Below are 12,629 nucleotides of genomic sequence, written 5' to 3'. Positions count from 1 at the left end.
TTAGCAAGAATACAAAATATGGTGATATCTAAATTATCATGCCAAATATTTCTAAAGATGGTTTTTAACATATACATATTTCTATTCGCAACTCACCTTCAAGCTTTTGTAATCCAACTATTTCTTTTTGGATGCCCGATGATTCGCTTTTTGCACTTGCAATCGCTTTTTGCGCCTCTTCAATTTCTTTCACCAATCGAGCTGTTTCATCGTCATAATTTTGGCGCTTGGTGCTCATTGTCACCAACTCATCTTGAGCCTTTAAAATATCCTCATTTAATTGTTCGATTTGTTTTTCCATTTTCTTGACGTTACGTTCCGATGTTGTTACCTCAACTTTCAATTTGGATATATTGTTTGTGAGTTTCTTAATTTGAGTACCTATATTGTTGATTTTTGTTTGTACCGATTTTACTTTGTCACCATGTATATTATCAATCTCTTTCTTAACTTCGGCGATTTTTTTCGTCACACTATCTGCCACCTCTTCTGAATTGCGCAATGTCTTTTGTTTCTTTGCAATTTCAGCTTCGATATTTTTTACTTTTGCCGCATCAGTGGTAGTTTGTTCCATACGCCGCTTTTGTGCCTCCAATTGTTTAAATATACGTGGTAATTGCTCTTCTAAACTCTTTATAGTAATACAGAGCTTTTGTATGTCCGATTCATTTTTTTGTTTGCTTATATTTAATTGACGCACATCACGTTCTAAGCGTCCTTGTTCTTCCTGATTATAGTTTATTTGTGATTGCAATTGTTCCGCCTGTACTTGCATATCTTCCAAAGCTTTTTGCGAGATCAACGATGTATCGGCTGATTGCTTGGTTTTGGTTTGCACTTTTGTACCCATTTTACCGCGTATTTGGGTGCGTCCACCACCAGACATGGTACCGGAAGTCTCTATGACATCACCATGTAATGTTACAACTCGATAACGTCGTGCACCGTAGGCAATGCGTGAACCTTGTTCGAGATCATTGGCTACAAGAGTATTGCGAAGTGCAAAATAGAATGCTGGTAGTACTCGTTCATCCTCAACTCTTACTAAATCGTAGAGACGTGGTGCATTTTCGGGGCTATAGAGTAAAAGGAGAAAAGATTTAAAAAAAAAAACAAAGAGAAATTAAGTTCATTTTGCGACATTTGCAATTTGCAATAATCTGCGATCTCCCTCTTTAAATCGGTGCAAAAGTAAAAGCAATTATAAAGCTGTCAATTTGTGGGAGGAACGCAACAAGAAGAATTAAACAAGGGGTGCCACAGGGTGGTGTCCTATTCCCACTTTTGTTTAACTTCTACATATCAAAGCTACCTTCGTCACCAGGAATTACTAACGTTTCCTACGCCGATGACTGCACAATAATAGCCACAGGCCCACAGATCGATGAGCTTTGCAACAGAATAAACGGCTACCTCCCTGATCTCTCTAGTTTTTTCGCCTCGCGAAACCTGGCATTATCACCGACTAAATCCTGCGCGACCTTATTTACAACATGGACGTCCCAAATGTCGACATTGAACATCCACGTCGATGGCACTACGCTGCCGACTGTCCTACACCCCAAAATCTTGGGTGTGACGTTTGATCAGGATCTACATTTTGGTGAGCATGCAGCCGCAATTGTACCGAAAATCCAGAGCCGTAATAAAATCCTCAAATCTCTTGCTGGCAGTACTTGGGGAAAAGACAGAGAAACGCTCATTACTACTTACAAAGCAATTGGCCAGCCGATTGCATGCTACGCGTCCCCTATATGGTCGCCAAGCCTAAAAACTACTCACTGGAAGAAGCTACAGGCCTGCCAAAATACTGCTCTCAGAACAGTCACGGGCTGTCTTCTTATGTCCCCAGAACACCATCTACATAATGAGGCGAGAATACTCCCCATCAGGGAGAGAAATGAGATCCTAACCAAACAGTTCCTGTTGAATACCCAGAAACCTGAGTATCCCAACAGACATCTGATTGATGAGCCAACACCGCCGAGGGGCTTAAGGAGTCATCTCCGTAAGCATTATGAGGAAATACGGCACCTGAGAACTCAGCCGTATGAAGCAAAAAACACAAGCTGGTCCTCAGTGAACTCCACAAACAGGCGTCGGACCTTTATGCCAGGAATTGTCCGGTGAATCCAGTACTCAAAGAACAAGTACCCAAAACTTGCGGAAGAGGAACGCACACTCCCTACGGAAACGCGAGTCACTCTAGCTCAACTTCGATCTGGAGACTGTAACAGGTTAAACTACTACATATCCAGAATCAACCCCGGCATACATAATGTATGTCCTGCTTGCAATGTATCCCCACTCCCGTTAGAGGATATTGATGACAATTTGTGATCGGTCGCACCTATTGGATGGGGCGAAGCACTGCTACAACAACAACATAAAGCTGTCTAATTACATTCATTTTATTGAAATTTCTTTATAGGGCCCTGATTCTAGTTTTTGTTTTAATGTAATTGGATAAACGATTAGAAAAAATAATTGTGTGGCGTGACTTACGTTTGTATTCGACCAGATTGTTTCTCCAAATGTTGAACTTTTTCCAGTGCAATAAATGTAGCACGGCCAATGTCGTACCGTTTAAGATGCTCAATACATTCTTGTGCCGTATTCACCGTATCCACAATGATGTCATCCAAGCGACCACAAGCCGTAGAAATTGCCACATCGAATTTTGAGTCAATGGCGCCCAAATCACCCTGTTATATTCAAGTCATGCAAAGTTATTTAATTATTATTATGTGTACAAAAATAAACTATATAGACACTTTTTCGAAATAACGCGTTTGATATCACATAGAGCAACAAAAGATAATCTTGGAAAGATATATACATAAACTTAACGCAAAATCACAAATAATAAAAGGCCCAATTAGCAAATTTGTTTCTCCATATTTGGTTTAGTAATAAAAATTATTAACATTTTATAAAATTACTAGCAGACCCAGCAGACGTTCTGCCCTAAATTTTGTCTATCTGCATACATTTTAATAAGCTTGTTCCGTCTAACTCTGCCCTCACTCTCTCTTCACTTTTTCCTATTCCTCTTATTCACTCCTCCCTCCGTCTTTTTCGCTTCATCTATCTCCATCTTCGTCTCATTCTATCTCTTTCTCAGTCTCCCTCTCTCTTTTCTCTTCTCTCAAGTTCTTCTTATTCTTCTTCATCCCTTATTTCCAGTCCCAGAGGGTGGTATATATTTTGTTCTAGTCCCATTCCGAGTCCCAGTCCCACTCCCACTCCGAGTCTCAGTCCCAGTCCCAATCCGTCTCTGGTCTACTTCCCGGGAAAATTTATATATCAAATTTCAGGCAAATCGAATAGGACGTATGTAAATAGGTATGTGGGCGTTATTAATTCATGTCTTTATTTCGGCTTCGCATGCATATTTATTAGTTTTGCTAGGTTGATGCGACTAAATCGAATATCACAATGAAAATTACTTTAAAGCTCACAGCAACAGCTTTCATTTTATATCCATATTACACACATATTCTAGGGGTATCCGGGTCCACGTTTTGGCCTATATCTCGAGACCCTAGTCACCCAGCTTTATAAAAGGTAAAAAAAGGGGGAGGAGTGTAAATTGCAGTAAACAGAAACCTGCATACATCAAGGTTTCATCTTCTACATCATGATACATTACTATATCAGCTGTGCGTCTGTATTTCCAGTTCATCTAGCTCAATTTTCATCTGTTGCTCGTATATACCGCCGAACAGTGGTGATTCCTTATACTCATCTCATGTCGAGAGCATCGTCAATCTATGTGAAAGCCATACTTATGCTCGTTTGGAGATTTCAATCTGCCTAATATTGTTTGGACAGACTTTCAAAGTAATGGTATTCTAACACCTACTAATGTAACGCGATCTTATGAAATCAACCTTATAGATAATATCTTAAGTGGCAATTTGATTCAATTGCAATTTGCTTGATCTTCTGTTTGTCGATGATAATTTAATATTTGATCTCTCTGAGAGTACTTTTCCTGTGTTTCCATCCGATAGACATCACTTACCGCTTATCATACAATTAAAAAATTTTGCTGCTATCCCTACGTCGATTCCACTGGATAACTCCTCTTTTAACTTTCCATTTACTGATTTCAGTGAGTTGAACAATGTTTTACTATCACTCAATTGGGCAAATATATTTCTTTCTAATGACGTCAGTGTGTGTTATGATATTCTCTTATCGAAGTTGTCTGAGATATTTCACAGTACAGTACCTCGTTTTTTGCCTAGGTTGCATAAATTACCTTGGTGTAATAAAACTCTTAAAGAGGTTGAAAAACAAGCGTAACAAATTCAATAAATTGTATAAGGGAAATATGGGTAACATTTCTCTTAGGAAACAGTATTATAATAGTGTGCGGAAATTTAATGTTCTCGACAAATTTCTTTATAATCGAAATGAAAATGAGCTTAAAGAAATTCCAAAAGCCTTTTGGAACTTTATTCACTCCAAACGTGGTTCAACGAATATTCCGATTTGCATGATCTTTAATGGGGTAAGCTCCCAGTCTCTAACTGAAACAGCTGAGTATTTGCGGAATTTTTTAAATCTAACTTTGACGACGCCAACGTAGGTCTGGCTGGCTCTCAATCGCGCTCGAGTCTTCGTGATCTGATTTTGGCTCCCTCAATATCTCCGAGGTTGATGTTCGCAATTCTATGCTCTCCCTTAAACCCTCGCTTCGTTGTGACACTGATGGCCTTTGCGCCTTTGTTCTGAAGCACTCTAGTTTAACTTTGTGTGCCCCCATTCGCCATATCTTCAATTTATCTCTGTCCTCTGGCACTTTCGTTGATAGATGGAAAATGAGCTCAATATGTCCTATTTTCAAATCCGGGAACAAAAATGACATCTCTAACTATAGGCCTATTGCCAAACTCACAGTATGCTCGAAGCTTTTTGAAAAAATCATAAAAGAGAAGTTATCTTTTGTCATTAAAAGGGTGGTTGACACGCGTCAACATGGGTTTACTGCTGGTCGCTCTACTGTTACTAACCTGGTGTCGTTTTCTGATTTCTGCATTTCTGCATTTAAGGACGGTTGCCAGGTGGATACCATATATACTGATTTCTCAAAGGCTTTCGATAAAGTTTCACACCAAATCTTATTATATAAACTTGAGTGTATAGGATTTCATTTTGTCTTCTTATCTTGGTTAAAATCGTATCTGTCGAACCGGCCTCTGTGTGTCGAAATTGAGGGCTGTAAGTCCCACCCTTTTTATGCAACGTCCGGAGTTCCTCAGAGTAGCATTCTCGGATCTCTGTTGTTTGTGCTTTTTATAAATGATATTGGTTCCAGCTTTATATCGTCCTCTTTCCTTCTGTATGCAGATGATCTTAAGTTATTTCATAGAATTGATGGTCCGTCGGATTCCTTACTCCTACAAAATGACTTAAATAATCTTATCGAATGGTGTAAGGCCAATAATCTCTTTCTTAATGTTAATAAATGTTTTCATATGTCTTTTTCTAAATCATCTAACATACATTCTACCCTTTATGATATCTCAGGTGCTCGACTGGCTTCTGTCAATGAATTTATTGACTTAGGTGTTGTTTTTGATACCACTTTTTCTTTCGTCAATCACATCTCTTATATGCTCCCCAAGGCTTACAGAAACCTTGCCTTTCTTCGCAGATATGCAAAAGACTTTACCAGGAAGGCTCTTTATACCTCTCTTGTTCGTGCAAAACTTGAATATGCCTCAGTTGTATGGAATCCTATCTATAACAGCTATGCTGCTAGAATTGAAAGGGTTCAAAAAAAATTTATTCGTTTTTGTTTAAATTCACTCAGCTTTGATGACCCAATTCCATCCTATTACTCGCGCTGCTAACTCATAAATCTCCAACCTCTAGAATCCAGAAGGGTAGTACATCTGCTAATGTTCGTCTATGATCTCATCGCTGGCTCTCTGGATTGCTCGGCTCTCTTAGCGAAGGTGTCATTTAATGTTCCCAATAAGAGTCTTCGTACATTTTTACCATTTTACTTACGTGCTTGCAGGGCTAATTATTGTAGTTTTGACCCAATTTCTCGCGCGCTTACTGAATTTAATAGACTCTCGGGGAGGTTTTTTATTGATTTCTCTTTGTCGAGAAATATTTTCAAGTCAACTCTGGAAGTACATCTCTCATTTTAACTTGCAATATCTATTTGTATTTTTTTATTTGTTGCTTGTGCTATTCATATTTTCACATTTTTGTGTAGTTATAAGTTGCTTATTTAGTTTTTAATTACTTTTGTTTCTAGTCTGTAAGATTTTTTCTGATCATAGACTAAATAAATTAAACATAAACAAAACTTACTCTGTACTAAAGCACTCATCAACAGTTTTCATTTGATATAAATATTCTATAAACACATTCTAGGAGTACCCGGGTCCACGTTTTGACCTATATATCGAGACCCTGTGCGTCGATCGCAACCAAACCTATGTAATAACCACCGTGTGAGGTATACGCAACTTATGTGAAAGTTTGAACAAAATCGACCGACGCATCTCTTCAAACACCGGCAACCAACTAACACACATTTTAGCCTTTCTTTTTATTATTATTATTTTCATCATAGTTTACAAATAAATTTATAAACTATTTTTGGTTAGGGTACCTGGTTACTGAGACCATATGGTTCCCTGCAATTAAACATATTGGTATGTAAGCTAAGTGTATATTGTCTTAACTTAAAGGGTATTTATTTTTCGTTGCTGTGTTAAGTAGTGTGGTAGACGTTGTGGGTTTTCAAAGCGTTATTGACAGTGTTTATCGTTTCCGTTTTACTGCAATCTAGTGCAACATCCATGATGTGTTCGGGAGTCAATGCAGTGGAGCATGTCGAACATTGAATCGGGCCATTATCATTGTAATGATGAGATATGCTGAACAGCGTGGTTCCAACTCTCATTCTTGCAATATTTATACATTCATCCCTGGTAAAGTTTATATTGTAGTTTGGCCTCTTTGTGCCCGGGTTGTGTGTTCGAAGAAATATATTTGAACTTTTCCATTTTTCTTGTTCTTCAACTTCTTGACAACTATAACAATGGTTTCTTATAATACTGCTATAGCAAGGTACTTCCACAGTTAATGGTAACCGGAGCGCTGCTTTTGCTATGTGATCAGCTTCTTCATTTCCTTTGATTCCTATGTGGCCTGGAACTCAAAGGATTTTTATTAATTGATCCTCTCTAGGTCTTTGGATTTCCGGTCCATTATATGCAGTAGAGCCAATGTATTTGACTACACTTTGGCTGTCGGAAAATATCAACGTTTTTGCTTTTCTTTCAGCAGCGTATATAATTGCCTGTTCAACAGCTGCAAGTTCTGCAACGAAAATTCCTGCATGTAGCGGTAATAGACTTTGCTTCAGAGTTTTAAAGGAGTCAACTGAAGATTGTTCTACTAAAGCATAGGTTGAGGTGCCGCACTGCCTAGAACCGTCAGTGAACAAGATAAGTTCTGGGTTGAATTCATTTTTTATTTTTGCGTAGAAGGTTTTAAAGATGTTAGCATTTGCGTTTTCTTTTTTGAATTCGCTGAGTGTCATATCCGTATGGAATTTTACTTTAGGCGATTTCCTTAGTGGTTGTGCTGGTATGGGTGTTTTTTTAATGTTAAGGTAGCGTATAATATATTCCAGAGCGCTAGCGTTTCTGCCGCCTACTTTTCTTCTATTGGCTGATTGTAGCTCCCACATATGCTCGTGTAATGGGTGATCTGGCAGTGTCAAAGCTTTCGCTGCGAGACCAACTTTGTAGTTGCCAATCGATATCGTGGTACCGCGCTTCTAGTCTGAGGGCGGCTATTGGGGTGGCCATGAGCAACCCTGCAGCCGTTCGAAAGCATCTATTCATACATGCATTGATTTTGTTTTTATTCTTTTCGGATGTCCACCCATAAACCGTGAGTCCGTGTTGAATTATTCCTTCACATATAGCTCGACTGATTGATATGGCAATGTCTATGTGTGGTCCTTTGTTCCTCGTACAGAATATCTTTAGTAGGTTATTAACCTTGATTAGTTTTTCGCAAATTTTGTTGATATGCTCATTCCATAGTGCATTTCTGGAGAAAGTGATGCCAAGAATTGAAATTTGGGGTTTCAACCTAACATCTAGGTTGCCTATTTTCAATGAGGATATATCACATTTGTGTTTTTTGCATACATGCATAGCTTCTGCCTTATTAATTGGTACTACTGCACCAGTTGCTTCTGCCCACCTTTGTACTTTGAGTGTTTACTTCACCGAGGCTGTTATTTATTTGTTCTGCTGAGCCTGAAGATACAACAAAGATGTTGTCAGCGTATACACCAATAAAGTCCATCCCATTTATGTTTCTAATATTTTTAATAAGCGTATTGCAATATGCTGCAAATAATATGACTGACAGTGGAGATCCTTGGGGGAGGCCATTGTCTAGATTGAGAAACTTCGACAAAAAACCATCTACTCGAACTGTAATTCTACGATGCTATAAAGGAATGTATAGTTTTCAGCACTAATGCCGGAACACCCCAGGAAGAAAGTTCTTTTATTACAACTAATGAAATAACTCTATCAAAGGCCTTTTCTATGTCTTCTGAAAATATAACATTGTGTTTATTTGCTTTAAGATTGTCTTTTATTTTTGCTTCTAATGCGTGACACAATGTATGTACTCCACGCTGTGGGAGGAAGGCATGTTGCTCTGAGAGAAAGTGCGATTTGTAGTGTTCTCTAATTTTCCTCGCAAGAATTTTGTCAAATACTTTAGCTAGGACCGATATTAGCGAAATGGGTCTGTATCCTTCCACCAGATTTGCGTTTTTATTTGGTTTGGGAATTGGAGCAAAAACTGCTACCTTCCAGTAGTGCGGATAAGTTCCAGTTTCGAGTATTCCCGTGTATAACTTGCATATTCTCTTCTTCAGCGAGATGTCCGAATGTTGTATCATGGAGTATGTTATTTTATCAATTCCCGGTGTTGTGCCTTTTGAATTTTTTATTGCTACATTGAGGTCATCGATTGTTATATTGGAAAAATATTTATGAAGACTGAGTGCTTCCCCGGATGGGGAGTCAATTTTATAGTTTTGTTTAGCCAGTATAACTTGTGTAGCAAACGAATTGTCGGAGCCTATTAAACTCCATGTTTCTGCAAATTTATCTGCTATCTGTTGGGGATGAGTAAGACACTCGTTTACTGAAAAGATATTTGGAAAACTTATATATTGTGGCGATTTGACTTTTTTAATTTTGTTCCATATTGTCCTTGTATCCATAGTAGGGTTAAGGAAGTTGATAAAGTTTTGCCATGTATCCCTCTTGGCTTGTCTACATGCACGCTTTACCTGTGCGCAGAGTTGTTTATATTTTATTATATTACCAAGATTTCGTTTCACTTTATAGACCTTCCACGCGGAGTTCTTTAATCCAATTAATTTGGCTATCTCGGCATTAAACCATACGGGGGTTTTGCGTGGCTTTGTATTCTTTTTTACTGGCATGGACTCATTTGCAGCCTTCCTGATAATTTTCTTTATGTTGACTGCCTCTTGGTTAATGTTGGCCGTTACTTTAAATTCTCCACTTACTTTTACGGTTTTTTTTTGAAAAAATCTCCCAATTTGCTTTAGCATCTACAAAACCCGGTTTAAATTTTTTTATTTGGGTTACTGTTGTACAATTTCAAAGCTTCTCTTACAGTACACCGACGTTCAATTTTAATTTTGTTGATGGATTTATGCTTGAGGAAGCTAGGACAGGAGGGGTCTTCAGAGGTATGTGTGTCAATATTGCAATTTACACAGAAGATTCTCGAGCAAGTATCATGAGGTGGAGGTGTCGCACATTGCTTGCACAGCTGATTACCTTTGCAATTATTTTTTGTATGCCCCAACTTCAAGCAATTTCTGCATTTCATAGGGTTAGGAATGTATTCTTGAACTGCAACTTTTTCCCAGCCCAAGCTAATTTTTTCTGGTCTCCGGATTAGATTAAATGTTAGAATTGCTGCTCCTGTTGGTGCTGGTGTATCGTTAGTTACCTTCATGACTTTCCTAACTTCGATTACTTTTTGGTCTGCTAAGCCTTCCAATAACTCTTTTTCAGTAAGGTGGATAATGTTTTTCGAAAATATACTACCCTGTGTTGAATTGAGGTTTTTGTGAAAGGATATTTTAACTGGTACAACATCAATATAGGTTGCTTTGATGAATTTTTCTGCTGTGTTAAAGTTATTTGCCTTTATCAGCAGGTCACCAGATTTAAGCTCTGTTACTTCAGAGTATTCGGAACTTATGTGTTTAAGCCCTTTTTCTATTTGGAAAACGTTATAGGATGCTAATGGTCGGGTTTCAGTGTTGTTTTGGGCGATGGCGGTGGCTATGATGTATCGTGGTATATGGTTATCATTTTGTGCTATTGGCGGTAGAGGTACGAAATCCCCTTCCCTTGGTCTTTTAGATTTGGTTGTAGGAAGAGATATATTCTCGTCCGGATCTAGGTGTTTAAACCTATTTCTATGAGGGGGGTTAGCCCCTTTCATTTTGTTTGATTTCAGCTACCAAATATGTAGTTTTTAACACAACCACTTAGAAATGATATATACACTAACGGTCGCGTAGAAGAAAAATAAAATACAAGCTTATTTAACACACACTAGTGTCTATAGACTTAGTTGCGCTGCGAGAAAAACACGTCTGCGTAAGGCGGCTGCCCGAATAAGACTGCCTTTCTTTTTATATATTTAGAGATACAGATGTAGATATACTGAAGCTAACCAATTTTTTTAACGGCGGCAGATTACTAAACGTCCAAAAGGAATAACAGCCAAACTCAACAATGCAGTCAAACTTTAGGTGTTTGTACGGCAGCCATAGTTCTGAAAAATCCAATTTGTAGGGAAGGTGCCACGCCCCTTTTTTACCAATTCCACATTTTACTGGAGGTGTTAGGACTTAACGTCATATAGCTCCTTACCAATTTTCATTAGCTTACCATTACTACATCCAGAGATATGTAGTATGATATCTTCCATTTGTATGGGAGGTGCCACGCCCCCTTTTTCCTAATTTCACATTTTCTTGGTGGTGTTAGGGATTGACTTCATATAACTCCTTACTGAATTTCAATGTTCTGGCATGTATACCTTCAGAGTTATGCAGTGCAAAAGATTCCATTTGTATGGGAGGTGCCACGCCCCTTTTATATATCAAAATTATTTTTAGCCTGAAACCTTCGTGTTGATCGAAGGAACCTATAGCCAAAATTTGGTGATGATTGAAATTTGGGAAATACGTTTCCATAGCGAACACACACACAGAATTTGATTTTTATATATATAGATTAAGCTGGGTTGATTTGCATGGACGAAAGTTAACCCATATCGCCCCATCGATTTTTCGATAGGTTTTGGGCTCAGGAAAAAAAAGTTCCACTAAACACTAAGCACTAAGTTCCAAAAAAATAATTTTCGAGCCTGCAAAATTTGTAGCTTTTTGACTTTTTTCTTTGATTTTTAAGGTTTTCTTCATGACCACTTAAAAAATTTTCATTTGATTTTAAAATTTTCATGTATACCCTGTCCGACTCAAAATTGTCCGCTAAAATCTTTGGCGATAACAGTTTTTTGAAAAAAAAAATTTTTTTTGGGTTTTGAGGAGTGTTTTGGTGAAAAAATTTATTTTTTCGCCATTTTTTTAAGGGCTTCTTCAGAAACGTGCAAAAGTGTTGCCGGAGGAAACGAATTTGTCTCATAGTTCCTATCCCACTTAAAATCATGCGATAAAAATGTTGGCATTAACAGTTTTAAAAAAAAAAATTTTTTTAGGTTTTTGGGACTTGTTTTGGTCCAAATCGATTTTTTTCATTTTCAAGGCTCCAAATCATTTTTTATGTATATATTTCCGTTAGGCCCACCAATAAGTATACCAAAATGATCAGGGGACGAGCTAAGTTGATTTAGCCATGTCCGTCTGTCCGTTTGTTTGAACGCAAACTAGTCCCTCAATTTTTGAGATATCTTGATGAAATTTGGCAAGCAGGCATATTTTGATGGGGGATTTGACATTTGTGGGAATCGACCGGATCGGACCACTATAGCATATACCTCCCATACAATCGATTGTTCAATAAGAGGGTTTTCGCCATTTCTGCCCCATTTCTGCCTAATTTTAACAGCTAGCAACAAGCTTACGTATTGGGCATAGATGGCTGTCTGAAAAAATCGTCAAGATCGGACATATTTTTGTCGAAATCGATTTTTAGTCCCAAGTGAATTCATGCGCTAAAGACGGTGGTAAGTGCAGTTTAAAAAAAATTTTTTTTGTCCGATCGTGACGATTTTTTCAGACAACCATCTATGCCCAATACGTAAGCTTGTTGTTAGCTGTTAAAATTAGGCAGAAATGGGGCAGAAATGGCGAAAACCCTCTTATTGAACAATCGATTGTATGGGAGGTATATGCTATAGTGGTTCGATCCGGTCGATTCCGACAAATGTCAAATCCCCCATCAAAATATGCCTGCTTACCAAATTTCATCAAGATATCTCAAAAATTGAGGGACTAGTTTGCGTTCAAACAAAAGGACAGACGGACGGACGGACAGACGGAAATG

General features: G+C 38.1%; 1 protein-coding gene across 3 annotated transcripts in view; it reads right to left on the bottom strand.

Annotated features, from left to right (window-relative positions):
* Positions 1-12,629, bottom strand: part of glu (structural maintenance of chromosomes 4-like protein gluon) — a 73,979-nt gene that overhangs the window by 9,955 nt on the left and 51,395 nt on the right. For all 3 annotated transcript variants that reach the window (XM_067766987.1, XM_067766986.1, XM_067766989.1), the window contains 2 exons: positions 2,506-2,705; positions 97-1,076 (listed from right to left, as the gene is read on the bottom strand). In XM_067766987.1, the coding sequence (XP_067623088.1) occupies positions 97-1,076; positions 2,506-2,705 (1,180 nt within the window). The remainder of the gene's footprint in view (positions 1-96; positions 1,077-2,505; positions 2,706-12,629) is intronic.

This window comes from Eurosta solidaginis, chromosome 2, assembly GCF_040869045.1.
Source record: "Eurosta solidaginis isolate ZX-2024a chromosome 2, ASM4086904v1, whole genome shotgun sequence".
Classification (NCBI taxonomy): Eukaryota; Metazoa; Arthropoda; class Insecta; order Diptera; family Tephritidae; genus Eurosta; species Eurosta solidaginis.
This window is presented reverse-complemented; position numbering and strand designations above follow the sequence as displayed.